General features: G+C 36.1%; 1 protein-coding gene across 1 annotated transcript; it reads right to left on the bottom strand.

Annotated features, from left to right (window-relative positions):
* Positions 1 to 9: 9 nt before the first annotated feature.
* On the bottom strand, positions 10 to 21,421 carry LOC113516907 (uncharacterized). The gene is made up of 20 exons (XM_052902614.1): positions 21,263 to 21,421; positions 20,915 to 21,174; positions 19,536 to 19,636; positions 18,884 to 19,090; positions 18,062 to 18,226; positions 14,790 to 14,999; positions 13,010 to 13,410; positions 12,308 to 12,636; positions 11,694 to 11,838; positions 10,977 to 11,141; positions 9,488 to 9,748; positions 7,962 to 8,174; positions 6,814 to 6,993; positions 5,582 to 5,711; positions 4,646 to 4,737; positions 4,149 to 4,285; positions 3,024 to 3,178; positions 1,957 to 2,123; positions 1,611 to 1,718; positions 10 to 871 (listed from the first exon to the last, which is right to left on the bottom strand). Exons 1-20 carry the CDS (start codon positions 21,293 to 21,295, stop codon positions 734 to 736), a joined length of 3,597 nt encoding a protein of 1,198 aa, XP_052758574.1. The 5' UTR covers positions 21,296 to 21,421; the 3' UTR covers positions 10 to 733.
* Positions 21,422 to 21,535: the final 114 nt, after the last annotated feature.

Genomic DNA, 21,535 nt, shown 5'->3' with positions numbered 1-21,535 from the left:
AAACAAAAATAAATTAATTGAAACATTTATTCATTTGTTTTACATAAATTCTACTTAATTTACTTTTGTATAAGACCAATATTACATATATTTTTTTCAATATACTACCATAATTAACAGTAATAGTATGTAGTTTGCTAAATAGGAAATAAAATAAAAATTCTTTGTCTCATCTAAAAGGGCATATCTGTTAGAGATAAGAATGATACCAAATAAGGTTACACTAATAAAGTTAACCTTTGTAACATTGCAATTTTAATATGCTTTATGAGAAATCTATAAGCATATTTCATTGCTTGTCTTTTAAATAATTGGTTGCTGTATCATAAATATTCATTTTAGATGTTATGTCACCTATGCCGTCATGATTAGGGGGAAATTGGATTATTAGAAATGGGGTTTAACTACCCCTCTGTTAGCAATACACCCTATCACATCAACCTTCATGTGATGACCACATGATTTCAGCATTAACTGACCTGCTTTCATTGTCACCTATTATCCCTCACTAGTGCCCCATCAGCATACATTGATAGCGCAAGCCATAAATATTTCATTATCACCTATTAAAAAACAACTCCATGGTCTCATTATACTCATTGCAAGAAAAAACATTGTAAATGACTATTTTCATTAAAATAAACAGAACTAGGCTTCTTAAAGAGCACAGAGGTATGCAAAAATACTTTTTGTAAAGGACGACTTGACTCCTATGAATAGAGTGCAATATAATCTACAGTTGCTCAAAGTCGGGTTGTGGCGGCGGCTCCTGCGGCAGCGGCTCGAAGTCTCCGAGGGTGTAGTGTGGATCCTCGTGGCGCGGCGTAGCCAGCGGACGATCATAAGCGTCCTTTAGTAGCTCTTGATCGTGCTGCGGAAAGGCGTTGTTTAAAAAAAAATAAGAATCTGCAAAGGTCTCGAGTTAGAGATGTTTGATTTTGAGCCCATTTTTTGTACAGTATTTCGTAAGACTGGGAAATATTCGTATACGAGGACTAACGAAAAAATGCAATAAAATTAATTTGATAAGTAGTTTATTGGCACAAAAATGTTTTTATTTATATTTTTGTTACGTCATGTAAAAATATGAATAACACCATTACACCAATGACATTACTGTATATGTAAAATAATTACCATTTTAAATACAACAAATATAACGTATCATATAAAATTTATTAAAATTAAACAATTCAACAAATTTTATATGATATGAATATAAATTTTGGAACAAAAATAAAATCATGAAAATTTCACGTGTTTGATAGTTACCCTATCTTTAAATATAATTTTTACAGCCAATGTAAATCAAAATATCGAGACAAATGTTAGTTTGCTATATTTCAAATATTAAATTTATAATTATTGAGCCAGAAAATAAAGTAAAATTAAAAATATGTGGATTAAATTTAAATATAATTGGAATCAATCTTATTCACATATGGTGTATGAATACAAGGCAGGGTCCAGGCACATTCTTAAAACATCTTTGGTAAATAGATACGACTACAGCCTAATTTAACACAGAATACATAATGTAGGATACATTATGTAATCCAGGCAGGCAAAGTCATGATTTATGGCGACCACATAACATTACAATAAGTTACCTGATCAGTTTGTAGTACGGAAGGTGGCGCCAAATCATCCAGTGACAGTTGCGTGTTGAGCACGGACGGGGGCGCGTAGTCGGCAATAGCGGGCAGAGTTTCAACCGGCTGGAAAACAATTGAAGATTTTGTTTTAACATGTTTAAACATTTTGAACCAGATTGAAATCTCGTCTGTTTTCTAGCTGAAGGAAAAGAAAAATATGACGTCTGACTGTCGTTTAATGGTGAATTTACTTAGGTCATATTACCCATTGTGAGAAAGCAAACTAGACAGAGTAATTGTCAACAATGAGGATTAACTATTACTAACTATTCCTCCTAGAAATGGGAGTTCACATACTGACCGTATCTGTGGGTAGTTGTTCTTCTGGCGCGGCGGAGGTTGCAGGGGGCGCTGCAGGCGGAGAAGGCGGGTCTGCAGCGGCGCCGCGTGTATTGCTTCGCGCGTCCTCTTGCGAGCCGTAAGCGGTCTTGTGTCCGCACGATAGCAAGTGTGTTAGCATATCCGTGCCTGTTACCAACAATTACATGTTAGATTTGGTTTCTTTTTTGACAGTTCGTGAAAATTAACTTGAAATTAATTGTAGAGATGGTGTGTTTTTAAAATCTATACGACATTATGGAATTTTATTTGAACCCTGTTATTTGAACATAACATATACCTGTCACGATACTGTTTAAGATATAATAAAAGAGCTAATTACATGTAATTATAAGAGAAGTATTAGTTTACTCGATGATGTAGTTGACAATATCGTGAACATGCACGAAAAAATCCATACATTTTTATATTGTGACGGTTTTGTAAGAAAAAAAAAAAAGTACTATTACTGTACGGATTAACAGATTAGTAGTTTTTTATGGATGATAATGGAATGGTAACCCAACCTGCAAAATTGGTATACGCTGACGGGGTACAAGTGAACGATGATAAAAGAGAATGGTGTCAGGTCAGTTTGCCCACCGTGACAAATTCCACGGGAATTAACCAAGATGGTTTTCAGAGGGAACTGGATTTTTTTTATACAACTTAGAATGGCAAACGTCGCCTATAGTTGAGCAGTACCATGGACATAACAGAGTATAGTTTCGCCCATGATAATCCTCTCCGCTCTGCGTTGCCATTCTTGAGGAAAATCAGGAATGTAATTCCTCTGTACCTGCGTAATTTCACGCCATATCGGAGCACCAGTTCAAACCGAAACACAGCCATGCAAATACAACTGCTTCACGGTTGAAACACGAATGGGACAGAGGTATCCAAGCAATCGACTTTTGTACAAAGTCTCCCTCTGGATGTCGACCTGATAGGGTAAATCGCTAATCAACGTCACTGATAATCCTCTCCGCTCTGGCTTAGTAGTGTAGTGGTAGTAGCGAGCGGCGAGCGGTGAGCGGCGTGCGTACGTACCGACGTCGGTGTGGTAGCCGCAGACGCAGTGCGCGCGGTAGGCGCGGCGCGGCGCGTCCTCGAGCGAGTGCGGGCCGGCGCAGTAGCCGCTGTGGCGCAGCATGGCGCGGTAGCACGAGCTCGCGTACGGACACTTGGTGCACTGCGACGAGCCCCTAAACCCATACGTATGTTTCATTACTAGCTGTTTTTTACCCGCAACTTTGTTCGCGTGGTCCGGATAAAAATATCCTATATCTGTCTCCATTCCATACACACTGAACGCTCTATAAGTAACATTCTTTATATTTTATTTATCGTATTCAGCTTGGTTAGTAAAAGAGATAATTGAAAATATTTTTCTCAAACATGCTTGGAAATGTGAGCATTATTTTGACAATCTTCTTCGAGATAAATTTTCTTACTGTACTGGGTTGACTGGAAGAGATCTCTGTCAGAGATAAGTCCACCCTTGCTCACAATATTTATAAATACATTATTTTATATGTAACTTACAAGTGCAATAAAGAATATATATAGTCTTACAATTCTAAAATTTATAATTAAGATATTAATTTTATTATGATGAGTTCGAAAGTGGGAGAAATATAAGAGTCCACAATTACTCTAAAGTAAACCCATTGATTGTAATAAAATTGTGAATTTCAATTTAGAAATTAACAATGTAATCGTGTAGCATAATTGTAAAAAATCGAATAATTCAAGAATCTCCTTTCGGAAGCCATTTAAAAATTGGATATCTGTTTGGAGTTTTAATACTGGCTGATGTTTTTAAAACTTGCATTATTTTTAATTTTTTTTTATTTATACTATTGAGGTGGCAAGCATACAGCCCACCTGATGGTAAGCAGTTACCGTAGCCTATGAACGCCTGCCATACCAGGCATTACGCGCGCGTTGCCGACCCTGAAGAAACCTTTTTACCCTCCATTTGAAGAACCCCATGCTGTAGTCTCTTAGAAAAACCTCGACTTGGAGCCCTATCCATAATATTCAATTTAAATTTATCTGTTATAGTTTCTTATATAATGTTTTGTGTTTTTTCTCTAAATTTGTCAATATATTAATTACATATACATGGTATGTTTGACTACTATATTCTGCTTACATTAATTTTATACTTACAAGAAATGTTTGTCACTATCCAACGCAGTGTCACACTCGCGGCAAATCATCCCCTCCGGTAGCACTAAGGTCATCTCTTCGTAGGTTTCACTTATGGTGTGGCTGGTGGAATCCTTCACGGGTGGACGAGCCTTGTTCTGATAACGAAGAGATAGAATAAAATATTTTGTTATAGGACAAACAATTGTAATCCTTAGTAATATTATAAATGAAAAATGTGAAATTTAATTTGTTACAAATGTTATGAAATTTTGTATCATTATATCAGCCTTTAACTGTCCACTGTTGAACATAAGCCTCCCCCTGAGGGGTTTTGCCAGTAGTTGGCAGGCGAATTTAGCAACCGCAGTCAGGCTTTAGAGATGTTTTAAGAGTGATGCTGCTGCCCATCCCTCGCCCTCTCTTAGTTGCCTTTTACCACACCTATGAGAAAGTAAATGGTGGCCCATTTTATGCCGGGACCACATGGTAAATTGTTAATAAATAAAAGTACTTACCTTGGGTTTATTTATTAAATGTTCTCCAGAACATAATGGTGCAGCGTGCTCTACGGTGTTGTGGTCACGGACTTGGTGTTCTTTCAGTTGGCCTAAAATAGAAAAAAAAATTGTAGGGACGCAAATACAACAGCATTTATTAAATAAACAAAAACTTAGATTGTATGTTTAGTTAATTTATCAAATATATTATTTATGCATCATTTATACAAGTATGTATCTGTTATGATGAGTAATAGTGGTAGAATAATAATATAAAGTATCCTGTGACATTAAAATGTCAAGTTCCATCCAATCCTCATAATTATTACCAGAGGGAGACTTTGTACAAAAGTCGATTGCTTGGGTACCTCTGTCCAATTCGTGTTTTAACCGTGAAGCAGTTGTGTTTACATGGCTGTGTTTCGGTTTGAATGGTGGGATATGGCGTGAATTTATTGGGTACAGAGGAATAACACCTGAGTCCTCAGGAATGGCAACGCATGGGGGGTATCATGGGCGAGACAGTATACTCTGTTATGTCCATGGTGCTGCTTATGTCTAATATGATAATTAACGCTCCTTTCCAATTTGGGTTTGCTGGAAGAGAACTCTTAGAATTAAGCTCGTCTTTGCACATATATTTACCTCTATCATTTTTTTATTATTAACTCTCCGTTAACTCTCCACTGCCGGATATAAGCCTTCCCCATAAGGGGAATTTTGCTAGTAGTTGTCACGTTTGGCAGTCGGGTTGGTAACCGCAGTTAGGCTTTTAGAGATGTTTTAACGCTGCTGCCCATCCCTTGACCTCCCTTAGTCGCTTCTTACGACACCCACGGTAAAGGAAGGGGTTGCCTATTCTATACCGGGGCAAACCGCAATCTTACCTCTGTCATATTTTTATATATTACCTGTGTGTACAATAAAGTATAAACGAATAAATAATTAACATACCGAGATGTACAAATTTGAGCACGCATCTATTGCATCGCACTTCAAGGTCATCTTGATGCTGTTTCAAGTGCTCGATGTAAAGTAGCACATTTGATGTCAGCTCGTAGCCGTCCGCATAGACGATTATAACCTGTGATAGAAAAACATTTGTAATTTTAGTTAGAGGTCTTTGACACTCTGTACTCTCTGTTTATCCCGCTAAGGATTTGACGTGAAGATAAATATAAAGTTTCAGTTGTATAGAGATGAAGCACATTAAGATCACAGATGCAAGATTTGATGATGATCATGATGAGATGATTAATGTTAATTATTTTGTAGTACTATGTGTATACGAATTTTAAGGTAGTTTCAAATCATTTACAAATAATAAGTGATTTTATGCACAGATGCTTTCATATATACAGGGTGGAAGGGACAGGTTTGCCAGAACAAAGGGGTTCCGTAATAAAGTCGCTAGGGTTCCGCGAAATTATTTATACAGTGAAATAAGTTCATTCTTCACATTAAAAATTAAATGAAGCTATAAAGTATTATACTGTTAAAATATAAAAAAAAAACATTTTCTTTTATTTAAATAATAGTGTTTTTGGTATGTAACCGTTTGATAAGGGGTTCAATAAAAATAAAAGACATTTGATAGGTTTATAACACAGGGAGGCAAACAAGCATGCTGCTCACCTAATTGTAAGTGACTACCGCCACCCAGGATCACCCACAGCAACAACAACAAGGCATTGCAGGTGTGCTGCTAGCCTTTCAAAAAGAAATATGCTCTTTTCTTGAAAGTTACGATGTTGTGTCGGTTCGGAATACTGCTGCTGGAAATTGATTGCAAAGAGTGGTTGTGCGCGGAAGAAAGTGCCTCCGTGTGTGAAGTTCAACGGAACTTGACACACTTAACGAAGTTAAAAGTTTAGGAACCCCTGGGTTTATTTTTTAATGGATGATAATGAAATGGTAACCCCGTCTATGCTATCGGTATACACTGGCGGGGCACCAGTGAAGGATGAATGATGAGGATGAAAAGGCAGATCAGTTAGCCCATCGTGACGAATTCAATGATAAATTAGTCACGATAATTTCCAGGGGAAACCGCGTGGAGGTCGACCTGATACGGTATATTGTTAGCAATGGGAACTAACCTCCTCATTACTAACAATCCCTTCCCCCCCGGAACCCCTGGGTTAGAGTATAGCTCAAGTTGGTGCCGCGTGCGTGCAGGGTGGTACCTTGAGGCAGTGTGGGCACAGCAGCCGGCCGTCGCGGTGGTGCGCGGCGCGGAAGTGGTCGAGCGCGGCGCGGTGGCCGGAGGCGCGGTAGCGGCACGCGCCGCAGCAGTACGGCAGCTCCAGCGGCGCGTGCGCCTTCTGCATGTGCGCCGCCAGCGTCAGCACCGCCGCGAACCGCACCTGCGCGTACACGACCAGTTGTGTTTGCATGGCTGTGTTTCGGTTTGAAGGGTGGGATATGGCGTGAATTTACTGGGTACGGAGGAATAACACCCGAGTCCTCAGGAATGGCAACGCATAGGGGGTATCATGGGCGTAACAGTATATTCTGTTATGTCCATGGTACTGCTCATGTCTATAGGCGACGGTTACCACTTTCCATCAGGTGGGCCATCAGCTTGTAAGTTGTATATAAAAAAAACACAACATAGGCAATTTTTTTATCAACCTCACCTAAGTGGCAACATTCGTCCATACATATAAACCGGATCATGGACTTGACAAAATAGACACTCCTTATGCATTGCCATACTTGTTCACTACGATATTATGTCTCCATACCCAGTAACTTCCCCGCCTTCATATATAATTTTTGTCCATACGTCATTGCGAAGCTGTTAACGGAATACTAATTACTATACGGAGTTGCTATAGCTTATCTATCTATCTATATATCTATATATCTTAAAAAATTCACTGGGTTGGACGTAATGTTATAAATATAAATACTGTTATAGAATCCATACCTAGAACCATTACCAAATAAATAAAATAAACACTAATAAAGACATATATAAGAGTAACGACTTTAATGGGATATATTCTTTTTTATTCCACGTAAATGGAACTGTCCACTGCTGAACATAGACTTTCCACGTAAGGGGAGTTTTGGCAGCAGTTGCCATGCTTGGTAGGAGGATTGACAACTGTAGTTAGACTTTGATGGTATTTGAAGAGGGCTGCAGCTGGCCATTCCTTGACCCTTAAGCTCCCTTATTTGCCTCTTACGATACCCAAGAGAAGAGTGTGGCCTATTCTATGCCAGGACTATATAGCAAGTAATAAGATAATTAATCTCCTTCACTTACAATCTCTCCCCCTCCCCCATAGCCATTAGGCTGTGATATACATAGGCAGATAATACAAACCTCACAAATAAGACAAGCATAGGTGAATATCCCCGGAGACTTAGTGTCAGCTGGGTGGGACTCCTTGAGATGTGCCTGCAGCTCATCGTCGGACGCGAAGCTTTTTACGCAGTAGTTGCAGTGGACGCCTCCTTCCGGGCCAGGCACCACGTGGGCGAAGATGTGATCCATCAACTTGATGTTGTCTGTGATCTCTACGTGGCAGATTGGGCACTGTGGAAGAAGCATCATCATATTACTCATTAAATGTCCACTGCTAAAGAAGAACTCATATTGGGGGGCTTTGACAGTAGTTGCCATGCTTGGCAGGCGGGTTGGCAAACACAAAGACTATAATAATGCTTTAAGAGGAACACTGCTGCTCATTCTTCGACCATTAAGTTCCTCTGGTTGCTTCTTACGACACCCATGGGAAAGGAAGGGGTGACCTCCATTCTATTGTGTAAGAATAAATTAAATAAATGCAAGAGTAAGAAAAAGATTCATAGACGATCAAACATACATTTTGGCTCATGTCAAGTGTAATCAATTGTTTACAATGTAGTCGATTCGGAAGCACCACACTATTTTTCTAATCATATATTTGAAATTAAAATTTCAATTTGATGTCACAGTGAAATCTAGAAACCAATGTGAACTAAATTTGTAATAGATTTAATAAGGGGGTAACTCTTTAATTCATAAAAACATCAAACCTAATTTTAACTAGTCAAAACCAATTTGAGCAAATAAAGTATCTCTTTTTTGACAGTGACAAAAAATCTAATAGTGAAAATAGTTTCGTAGAATATTAAGTTTTTATGTATAAAGGTATATAAGGGGGTTAGTTTATGTTAAGAGATAGGTTTAGATCTTCTGGCGCCAAAAGATCGACCCTAATGTTCGTTTGATAAGTGAATCAAGGCACTACACATTTGATGCAATATTTTTTGCTTAATGAAGATGGGGGATCCATATTCGTTGGTAAAACAACTGCAATGGATTTGCTTCAGTGTGTTGTGTGTGGGCAACTTCATGACGGTGTTTGCTAACGATGTTTCACGTTTATCAGGTATATCACGTAAAATTATAAATTATAATTTTAGAAATAAAGTGATCTGAAAAAAACGTGGCAAATATTTGAATTTACATGAAAACCAAGTTTGGTATTGTTTTCTATTTACAATGATTTAAGAGCTACTATTATATGAGTTTTGTCTACTAAACAGGTAATTACGTAAATACATATTTAAATTTTATATTTGTGCGTTGTTTACAAATATTTTAAATTATATTTATCGATATAATATTGTAAATTCATAATTCTGATTATAATAATTAAGTCCCGATCGTGAATATATTTGAAGCCAAATTAGAATTTTTTTAACATCTCTGTAAATTATCGATATACATTAATTCCTTTCTTTCCGTGATTACAGAAAGTAGATAAAACTTTATTTGAGAAATCTATCCAGGGCATGATAGGGCCGATATACTTGAAGAGGGTAACAGCCCTTAAAATTAAAATAAATAAATAATTAACCTACCTCTACAGCAATAGCTACTTTTTCCACTGGGTCATTGTCCACAACCTGTCCGAAGTAGTACCTCTCCATGGACACAGTCTCCTCAGGTTTGATCTCCTTCTTGATGTTCTTCAGTGGAATGTCGTCCAGGTCATCGTCCACGTACGTTTTAGGTACTTTACGGCGACGCGTTGGCAAATTCTCGGTTTCCTTTTCTTTGACCTTCTCTTTGGGCTTTTCAAGTTCTTGCTTGATTTTCGTACGGCGGAGGGCCAATGGTACCTAAATTAATAATAATTAAATCTTAAATAGTACTAGCGGCCCGTCCCGGCTTCGCAAGGGTGGACATTTTTAAATTTTAAAAACTGGCCATTCATGCTGCACACGCGACGGAAGCTTAAAAATGGAGTAACTTCTCCCGTTTTACCAACATTTCCCTTCACTGCTCTGCTCCTATTGATCGTAGCGTGATGAAAAGTTATCTTAACAATCCGTTAACATCCCGTTACGTGGTTACCGTAGACTATGGACGCCTGTAACACTATGGATGTCACGCGCACGTTGGCGAACTTTAAGAAACCTTAGTATGCCCTTTTTGAAGAATTACATGCTGTAGTTCCTAGGGAAGGCCTAAATAAATAGCCTAGTATAAATCAAGTCTTCAAAATAGTACATTACTGCAGCGGCCAGCAACTGAGGCATTGATGGGCGAACGTGCAAATGTGGGCCGAGGCATACCCGAGGCCAACATGCGTGAGTCTATCAATGCCTAGTTGTGGGCAAGGCTTGTATAGTACTTTTCTCAAACAATGCGCGGATTCAAAAACACAATTTTACTTTTTAAGTTCAATGACGAATAACGAACAATAATATTTTTTCATGCACCATAATGTTTCTTTGTTTTTTTTTTTTTATCAATAATCAGCTTTATATTTGCTAGCCAGTTTGAAATTTTAATAAAACTTTTTATTAGTTACCTCCTAGCTATGTTTCGAAGTAAAAGTTAATTTCATTTTTAAATTACAGGACAGATGAGTTTACATAGTAATTTATCTGGCCACAAAACATGACAGGTATGGATTTTCATACAACCTTTGCCGGCCGCTACCCGCATGTATCTGGCCAGTACGGCAATTTTGATTTATCTCGAAGAAGATTGTCAAAATACTGCTCACATATCCAAGCATGTTTGAGAAAATAAATTTTCATGGTTTACACTTGCTAAACTTTAATTAATACAAGAAACTAGTAGTAGCTAGTTCCTTCTTATACTATTTAGAATTCTGCTATCAAAATTATGGGGTACAATAGAGAGGAGCTTAATTATTAACATTTTATTTTTTCATGCGAAAACGGTAATCCACTCTTACATTATCTGGCCCTGAAAGAAAGATTCTATTATTTAGCTACACTGGTGTTTTTTTATGGTACTTGGAATAGGAAACGAGTTGCCATATTGAAAATTAGCATTCATCAGTATAGATCACGTTTTAGGAGAGAGAAAACATACCTCCTCTTCGTCATCATCATCAACATAAGTGGTGGCGGTGGTAGCGACGGCCTTCTCCTTCTTTTTCTTCTTAGGCGGCGGCACCGGGGACGGCTCCTTCTTCTTTCTCCCGCGCTTGTTGCGGGTTGGTTCTGGCTCTGGTTCTTCGACTTTTTCTTTGTTTTTCTAAAAAAAAAAATATTATGTACTTTTTTATTCTTCTTTTCATTTAAAAGTTTCCTCTTGTCGGTGCAATTAATTCATGCATCTTCTTCCAGCCAGTTTTATCCCAGGCCATACGACCTCCCTATACGACCTGACACCTAGTGTTTTATTACTAAGAAAAAATTAATAAATTGTCACTTTAAATCAGTATTGGAGCTAGTATGCTCTCAGACCCACTTGGATATTATTTCTATTGTTATTTGTATAGTTACGTAATATATATATACATGTGTTCACAGGTTATTTTAACAATCTGTTAACATCTTACTGCTGGATAAGAGAATTTACTGGAGATAAGTTCTTTTTTGGGTTTTATTAAGATTATGATTTCATTTTGAGTTTTCTTCTCTTATAGTTGTGTGTTATGTTTTCCCCTTTAGTCGTCTCTTATGACGATTTAAAGAAGGATACACTAATTAATTATAAATCATGAAAAAAAAATAAAAAAAAAAAATGTTTGTATAGACTGTAGTCGAGTTGTTTTGTCTCTTTTAAATTCAAACATTTGATTACCTTGCTGGGATACTTCCAGTTCTTGAATGGGTTGGCAGCGATCTTGTTGAGTCGTACCGTGATGGCGTCTTTCGCTTCCAACTTGGTTTGTTCAGCAATATGCAGCACTATGTTGTCGAATGCTTGTCCAGGCGACATACCGTACCTGCAGAATTACGTATATCATTATCATCATCATCATCAAATGTCCACTGCTGAACATAAGCCTCCCCCTTGGATGGTTTTGACAGTAGTTGCCACGCTTTGCAGGCAGATTGGCAATCGCAGTTAGGCTTTGGAGATTTCTTAAGAGAGATGCTGCTGCCCATCCCTCGCCTATTTGTTAGTCGCCTATTACGACACCCACGGGATAGGAAGGGGTGGACTATTCTATGTCGGGACCACACGGCTATACCCTTACAATATGTATATATTGGCATAATAACATAGAAATTAAAGACCCGATCGAATGAATATATATATATATATATATATATATATATATATATATATATATATATATATATATATATATATATATATATATATATATATATATATCAAAATGGTATGTACGATATCGAAGCGATATCGTTATTACCCTCACTTAGTAATATGTCTGAAAGTAATCCTACCTCTCTCTCCAAACGAGTTCATCTAAAAATTGCTGTATAATCTGCCTAGATAACAGCGAAAGCGTATTTTGGAACATTCTTGGTACTATGCGGCGCAAATACTCCATAATGTTCGCATTGCTATTTCTGGACGGCTGGTCAGAATGTGATGAGGCTTGATGGACGTTCTTGAAGCCCATATTTACAAGTGTGCCTTTGTCTACAGTCAGATCTGTCAATATCACTGAGGCAGGGTTAACCCACAAGGACAGGGGTTCTAATATCTTCTGAAATCGCTTTTTATAGTTCTTCTCGTGTTCCGCTAAAGGTTCGACCGCACGGAGACGAATCTAGAATAAAAACAAAGTGCAAGCATTTAAATACAGACCACAGTGCTAGTTACAGCATAGTGTTTGGCGTAGATATGTTTTAAATGGTACTGGGAGTGCTAAAGACGTGATGTTTTATGACTTCAGAAGGTAGTAATAGAAAACCAGTGCCTTGCATGGTAAAAAAAAAAGCTACACACTTTGTATTTTGCTATCGTACTTTTTTTTGTATGATTTTATATGTGTGTAATTGACTGAAGCTAACAAATAATATTTTTTTTATTAAAAGTAAACTAGACGCATAATCTAATTCATGCCAGTGCTGGCACCCTGGATTACATTAATGCGTGAAGTATGTAAACATGATATAAAAGGTTTTATTAAAATAACTCACCAATTTTTCAACAGGATCTAGTACACCCAACACTTCAACCTTCACCTGTCTCTGAGTACCATCATGGCTGGTAGTCCCAAGTGATATCACTCCCACTTCGACTTTCTTCCCAGGCCCGCCTAACATGCTCAGATGCTGATGTATAGCTGATGTACATATAGCTCTTAACCATGTAAACAGCCCTTTTACGTACAGATTGTCAACTTTTACCCATTGTACGACATTTTGCACGTTCGTCTGGCATGCCCAGTGGTAAATAAGCTTTAGAAGGACGCTGGGAGGAAATGTGGCTGCCTCGAAGATGGAACTAGAGAATACAGAGACGAAGCGAGTGGGGCAGCATTCAGATATCCAAACATAACCGCCGGAATAGGGGAATTTCGAAACATCGGAGTACATGCCTGTAAAGATAGATAATGGTTTAGGCTTATATTCGATTTTTATGGTGTACATCTTATCAGGCATGATCTGTGTACTGCTAAGTATTGGCCTCCCCATTTCGGTGTTTGCCAGTAAGCAGGCGACTACTTAGGCTTTTGGTAATGTTTTAAGAGAGATGTTGCTGTTAATCCCTCGACAATCAAGTTCCCTTGGTCGCCTTTTAAGAGACCCACGGAAAAGAAAGCAGTGGCCTATTCTATGCCGGGATCAGACAGCTACATCGGAACTATAGATGTTTAGGATATTTCTTTCAATTAAATGATGTCCTATTAATTCTGACAAATAACTACATAATGTGCTGTGTTCAAAAATTCTAGATAAGTAGCAAAATAATTTATCAATACATACATTTTGGATAGTGCTCACATGGGAAAGAACTAGACATTGGAAGTATTACCGTATTTTATCATGAAATAAAATTAATGAAGATTCAAAAAGCGATAACTAATTTATCATTATATTCTTTGGCCAATGGTCTAAAAGGGCTGGTTCAAAGCGTGAGACATAGCAGCATAATTACTAGGTCCTGTGAGTTATAGTCTATATTATTGTTACAAAAAATCAGAAAGTATAAATGTTACAAGCATACTTGAGCTGCTGTAAGCTGCAGCCACTTATCTAGTACAGTGGTTCTTAACCTTTCACTGTTGAGGGATTTTTGACTAATTTTCTCCCATGCCATAGACCACCAACTGTTTGAACTTCAAATAGTTCACATAATATTTATTTCTTCATTAAATTTTACTGTATGTAACCTCGAAGTTTGATGCAACCTCAAGGGCAATGTAAATAATTCTAATAAAGAAACACGCATACATTTATTCTTCAAACTGTAACACAACTAATGTCATGCATCAACTTGTTGTCATTTGTTTAATCTGTTTCAGATTTTTTTTTACGACTTAGAATGCCAAACAAGCTGACGGCCCACCTGATGGAAAGTGGTAACCGTCGCCTATAGACATAAGCAGTACCATAGACACAACAGAGTATACTGTTTCGCCCATGATACCCTTCATGCGTTGCCATTCTTGAGGACTCAGGTGTTATTCCTCTGTACCCAGTAAATTCACGCCATATCTCACCCTTCAAACCGAAACAGCTATGCAAACACAACTGCTTCACGGTTGAAACACGAATGGGACAGAGGTACCCAAGCAATCGACTTTTGTACAAAGTCTCCCTCTTGTTTTGCGGACTACTTGGGGTGCTTCCAAGGGCCACTAGTGGTCCACGGATTACCAGTTAAGAAGCACTTATCTAGTGGTACATTTTACATTAGATTGGAATCCTATCATTACATACATTTACGCTAAATTAAAAACATTAAACAACTAACCTAACTTCAGTTTATTCCCTGGATGTATGACACACCACTGTTCAGACCTGACCAGTCCTTGTTGTATCAGCCACTCGGTGAACTTCATTGGTGTATGCATCAGTACAGATTTCACTTTGCTGTCGAGCGCGGACCGATCAGAAGGCGGCGGCGCTTCCTTGGAACGGAGGTAGGGACGTGCCACCACCACGAGAGATGGGAATGTTTTTCCTAAAACAATTCAAGAAAATTAATCAATCAAACAAAAATAAGTATTAAACAAATATGGATACGACACCTAGTATTTAAGGCACCGGGTGGGCTGTGTTCATCCTAAACACAACTAGTGTCCACACCAGAACCACGAGAACTTTCAGCTTTGACCAAGCTAATTAATATTTTATCCGGAGAATATGAACAATTTTTCAAGAAAAAAGAAGTTCATGTTAAATGGAATGGGCAACAGTACAAAAAAAATATCGATTTGATACAAAAAAAGTTTGTATTATGGCTGTCTAATTATTTTAATAAACAAATTAAGCAGTCTTCTGACAAAATTAAAACCATCTGGATCATTATAAATAAAGAAACTGGAAGATCTAAAATAGCCTGTAATCAATTTACATTAAATTATGATAATAAATTAATAACAACAACAAAAGATGTAGTTAATATTTTTGAAGATTTTTTTGCTAATATTCCGATTGATATTACATCTTCTCTGGACTCATCTCAATCTCGAGCAAAAAAATTACTAGAGACTAATATCGTTGTTGTTCTTTAAGATTTAAATTTTCACATGTTAGCCCCTTTCATATCATAAAAATATTCAAACAGCTAAATTTAAAAAATACGAAGACCTTTGGGGCATGTCTGTAAAAGTAGTTAGTTCTTTCATAGATATTGTTGCTCCATATCTAGCCACTATTTTTAATAAATGTATTGATAATGGCACATTTAATGAAATTTAGCAAATTAATCCCACTATTTAAATCAGGAGATAAATTTGAGCCAGGGAACTATAGACCTATATATTTTGCCATTCTAAGTAAGGTGTTTGAAAAGATAATGTTAAATCAAATGTTACATCACTTCAGGGTTAACGGACTGCTTCACAGTCAGCAATAAAAACCACTTAAATATTTTCGAATCTTGGGAGAGGTCACAGGATGCACTCGGAGTTTTTTGTGACCTATCAAAGGCATTTGATTGTGTGGATCATAAAACGCTTTTGTACAAGCTCGAACATTATGGTATAAGAGATAATGATCAAAATTAATGAGAACTTATTTAGAGGATAGGGTTCAAACTGTAGATATTGACGGTGTAAAATCTAAGGGACTAATATTAAGATGGGCGTTCCACAAGGGTCAATCTTAGGCCCCTTTCTCTTTTTAATCTACATAAATGACCTTCCTTTATGGTAGAGAAAATTGCAGATATAGTGCTGTTTGCGGATGATACTTCGTTAGTGTTTAAAATTGGACGTCAAAGTAATCAATTAGACGATGTAAATTGTGCTATGTCTGCAATATTAAATTGGTTTACATGTAATAACCTATTATTAAATTCCAGCAAAACAAAGTGTATAAAATTTACACTTCCTAATGTAAGACTAATAAATACACAGTTATTGCTTAATGACGAAATAGTAAATTTTGTTAATGATACAGTTTTTTTAGGTATAACAGTGGACTCGAAATTACAATGGGGGCCCCATATTTCAAAATTGGCCAGTAGACTCAGTTCTGCTGCATATGCAATTAGAAGAATTAGGCAATTAACAGACGTGGCGACGGCTAAACTTGTATATTTTAGTTATTTCCATAGCATAATGTCTTATGGCATACTGCTGTGGGGTAAAGCACCATATAAATACTATATTTGTTTTACAAAAGAGAGCCATACGATTTATGGTATGGGTTCAAGAGAGTCATTACGTCAGTTCTTTAAAGACTCAAATATCCTCACAGTTACTTCACAATACATTTATGAAAATATTATGTATACACGGAAGAACTTAGCGAGTTTTAAAAAACTCAAAGACTGTACAAGTAGAAACTTACGCAATATAAATAAGCTTATTTTACCTAAATGCCGTCTGCACAAAATCAGTAATTCATTCTATGGTAATTGCATAAGATTTTATAATAAACTGCCGGAATCTGCATTAAATCTGACAGAGAGGCAATTCAAATCTTATATTAAACAATTTTTATGTAAGAAAGCCTATTACAGGATAGACGAATTCATAGATGACAACATATCAAGTAAATAATTAGTTTATTAGCATACAACGTTATAATTTTTTTTTCTCATTGCTTTCTTGATTTAATTGATTAATTTTAGAAATATGAAAGCGTAGCGGTTTTTTGTATTAATTGCCGCATGCATTCTTATGTAAAATGTGAATACTATAACTATCAGATGGCAATTGTGAGTAGCTTTGACGTGGTCTAGTGTTTTGAGTAGTCATGCTCACTAAAATGTCCAGACTTGTGGCGGCGTGGTGGGCCGGGTCATTGGGCTCCCTAAAATATGGTCGAGCGCAGTGATGGCTGGCTCATCCGTCATACTCGTGAACGGGTGCTGCTTGTAGGGACTGGTCTGCTCTAATCACTATGACTGATTTCCTCTTATTAATTGTTTAACCAGTTGGTTATGTATTCAATTTTTTTTTTCTTTTTGAGTATTTAATTGAATTAGTGCTAATTGGTGGTTTGTATTCACACAATTAAACTTAAAAATGTAAAATAATAATAAAATTATTTAAAAGAGCATCACGCAAGTTTCTTGCTCGTTCTTCTTGTGATGAGACAGCTTTCCGAACGAGCGGTAAATTAAAAAAAATGTAATGACTTTTCAAAAGTGCTTCAATGTAAGTTTATTTGAATAAATGATTTCTATTCTATTCTATTCTATTCTTTTGAGCAGACATTTCCTAAAATATATATGCATCCTTTTTATGGGGCCAGGTCTGTCTTCCCCCTAACCCTGGAAATTAGTTTTAAATATGTCTATATATGGGTATTTACCCGATTTATATAAATATAGTTATAGCATATTTTGACTGAAACAAATTTTGTTGACGCAGATGTTTTGTTTATTCGTTAATCAGTTATTAGTACAGGGAGAAATAAGTTGTATGTTTGTATCAGAGGATATGTATGGTAGATACCAGTTTACTCTATAAGAGACTAGGACTGTAGACACATATGAGTTTCCAAGATTGGTATGAACTATGATAAGTTACAAAGTTTAGTGAGATAAGTATATTTAATATTTCTAAGTACCTTGTAATTTGTTAAATGATACTTCACGAGAGTCAGCGATGTTCTTATTGCCATCATCTTTTGTGAGATCCACAATTGCTGTGGTTTTTGTTGTACTGCCCGTGAGGAGTCCACCGATAGCTGTTGCCTCCGACGGTCGAACATTGGTGACCACACTATGCACATCTGTAACAGGATTTTGGAGTTTAGGTATGCATATTCTACTGTAAAACAACTGATGTTCCCCTCAGAAACCATTGTCATTAGGGGAGAAAGGGATTGGGAGTAATGAAGAATGAGAATCCCATTGCTAGCAATATACCCAACCAGGTCGACCTCCTCACGGTTCTCCCTGGAAACTATCATGGTTAATTCCTGATGAATTCATCATGATGGGCTAATTGACCTATTTTTATTCTCATCTATCACCCTTCACTGGTGCTCCGCCTGCGTATCCCGTTAGCGCAGGCGGGATTACCAATACCATTTTTACTCATAAAAAAAAACATTGTCATTAAGTTTTGTTGAATTTGTCATGATAGGTCTAATGATACGCCTATCATCACTAACTAGTGCCCCGCCTGTGTATATTGATAACGCAGGCAGAGTTATCTTTCCTTTATCATTCATTAAAAAAATATCCTGAAGTTTTATAGCATTTAGTAATGCTTACCATTTAGATAAGTTGTAAATTAATTTGTTGAGTTTTATACACACGTAATAGATTGAGATAGCAAGACCCTGTATCTTTATTCTAAAATAATATATATCTGACAATAATTTGTCACATGTCAATGATGAATGTAAATAATCAAGTAGAAAAGATATGGTAGCTAAACTTACTGGATGGTGCCAATGTTTTATCTTTAGTTTTAGTACTTTCTTTTTCCTTATCTTTCTCTTTATCTTTTTCTCTTTCCTTTTCCCGGTCTCTCTCTTTCTCTTTGGTTTTTTCCTTCTTTTTCTTCTTGTGACGGGTCTCAGGAGATTTAGTCCTCTCTGGAGAAGGAGAGTAGTCACGGTCCTCTTCACGGGTTTTTCTTGGACGTCCTTGAAACAGATATTGTAAATGTTAGCAATTTATATTTACAATAATCAGAAAATATTATTAATTAAAAGCAACATTGTAGAAAAGATTGATGCATTGTACTTTTGTGCTGAATTTTGTTTTTAATTATTTACTAAATTATTTATTCAATATACTTATTCTATACTCAGTACAATTACATGTTATACCCAAAAAGCTTACAGAGTTTATCTGTCAAGATAACCAATGAGCAATTGCCATTACACTATTGGTATACTATTGCTATTGGTTAATGTGTATAAGTCAATTTATGGTTCAATGTGATAAGATCATGCTAGATGATTGAATTCCACTTCAAACCAATTAGCTGATAGATATACTAAATACATGTTTTTTTTAATTAAAGTTAATATAATGTGAGATGACTGGACAACAGGCAGTCATTATGCATATAATATTGGTACCAACCTCTCTTTGTGACAGGCTTCTCTTTAGCCACAGAGAGAGAACGAGACCTTGATCTTATGATGTCAGCACTCTGCCTCTCCAAATCCTTAAGCACTGGTTGCCTGAGAATAATATTTAATAGTGTAAATAATTTAAAAATTATAAACAAAATAAAATACAGCTGAATACTTTGTGAACAAAAATCATTATTGCTTTCATAAAGAAGAGTAGTTATCTTTTAATTTTGAAAACTAGTATTTAAAAAAAAAAGCTTGTGTGGTATTTGAGCAGTTATAGATGCAGTTATCTGCAATCCAAGACAAAATGAAAACAGGTTCAATGAAAATTTTTATATGTTATAATCCCATATTACCATCTTCATTCATCATGTTAATATTTGAAATAGTTCAAACTATTTTAATTAAGTTAATAAGGAATATGGCATTCATCCTTATTATCATTGATGTACCAGTCTGTTTGTTATACACATGGTTGGGTACAGCAGACTGGCGGTGAACAGAGATCTCGCTCTCATAAAATATGTTGTGTGTTACATGGATGGGTGCATCACCCACCAGTGCTAAAGACAGTCCAACTGCCAGTACCAATTGGTTATGTTAGCACGCACCATCATCTGGTGATGTTTAATGTCCCGCCAGTAAGATCTAACCTACTTCAGCACACTCCCTTAACTCGTGTAGTACAGTTATTAAATAATATTATAAACATTATTGATATATTTAGTAGTAGCCTGCCAAAGATATTAGAAGTGGCTCAGAAATATCTAGAATCGGGTTAAATACATTTATTATAACTTTGTATGTTAGCACACTAGATTTATAACATTGATTTAACTTTTGCTGTTATAATGTTATCATTATTTTTAATGAATAAATAAATAAAAAAGTTTTTATCCCAATAAGAATAAATAAATCTGTTTAGTGACCATAAAGAGAAAACAGTGTTTCTCGAGTAAGCTTTAATTATTATCCTTTATTATATAAAAAAAACATTCCAATTTTAAATAATATTAAGTTAATAATAAGAATGAATTCAGTTAAGGTTTAGCCAGATGCTTTTAAAACTTCTGAACAACAGTTTTAAATTGTTAAGGACACTTCAAAAGACATATTGAAAAATAAGACAGTGGCAATCCTATCATGACTAGCGCATGTCTTGATAAGGGTCTCAAAATGTTGTTGTTTATGCTAAAACAGAACTAAATTTTTTATTTAATATTAAAAAATAAGTAACAAATAAAGTAACTAACAGCATGTAAATATGTTTTCATTCACATATATCAAGGTTTAAAATCACCCTAACATTCTTGCTTACAATTATGAATACATATTCTTTTACAAATATTTAGAACATTTAAAAAATAAAGACAGTTAACTTACTTTCCAAGCAACTGATAAGCTGTAAACTGGTTTCCATTGTATACAATCTCTCCACCAGTGTCCTTCACCATTTCATCCAATTTATTCTGTATACTTTTGTATTCATCATCGGCATTCTTGAAGGCTTTGAGTTGAACCTCAGAAAGTTCTTCCTCCCAGCATTCCAGTTCCAATGTAGGAACATCAGGACCGAAGTAAGACCTCTTATATAAATCGGCTTCGATAATTTCAGCCTGAGGAGGAACTGGTCCTACAGGTTCCTGTAGAAACAAAAGCCGGTTATAGACGCAGAAAGATGATGGCCATGGTATACAACATAAATAAAGATGTTGTCAGCAACTGTGTTACCTCAGTATCACTTTTCAATTTTTTCAACTTCATGTTTAATTTGTATTATTTTTTTGCAATTTAAATCCACGAAATTCATAGAAATAAATTACTAGAGATAAAAATAATAATAAATACTATATGAAAGTATCACAACGCTATGGAAAATGACATTGACGTTGTCACTTGTTGCCATTTTAACTTATTATTACACAGAGCAATTTATGAAGATAAAATTCAATTTCTATGTACTGAGCTACAATTTCTCTGGATATATTGAAGAAAATCTGGCAA

The sequence above is a fragment of the Galleria mellonella genome, unplaced genomic scaffold (genome assembly GCF_026898425.1).
Source record: "Galleria mellonella isolate WM207_F2 unplaced genomic scaffold, CSIRO_AGI_GalMel_v1 utg93, whole genome shotgun sequence".
Lineage (NCBI taxonomy): Eukaryota > Metazoa > Arthropoda > Insecta > Lepidoptera > Pyralidae > Galleria > Galleria mellonella.
Note: the sequence above shows the minus strand (reverse complement) of the source record. Positions and strands in the feature narration are given on the sequence as shown.

Bases quoted from the DNA above. Each gene is read 5' to 3' on its own strand.
- LOC113516907 (XM_052902614.1), bottom strand. From the start codon at position 21,295: ATGAAGTTGAAAAAATTGAAAAGTGATACTGAG. The intron at 21,175-21,262 runs GTAACACAGTTG...TTGTTTCTACAG, and splicing joins AATTGAAAAGTGATACTGAG to GAACCTGTAGGACCAGTTCC. The intron at 15,000-18,061 runs GTACTTAGAAAT...GAATTGTTTTAG, and splicing joins ATCATTTAACAAATTACAAG to GAAAAACATTCCCATCTCTC.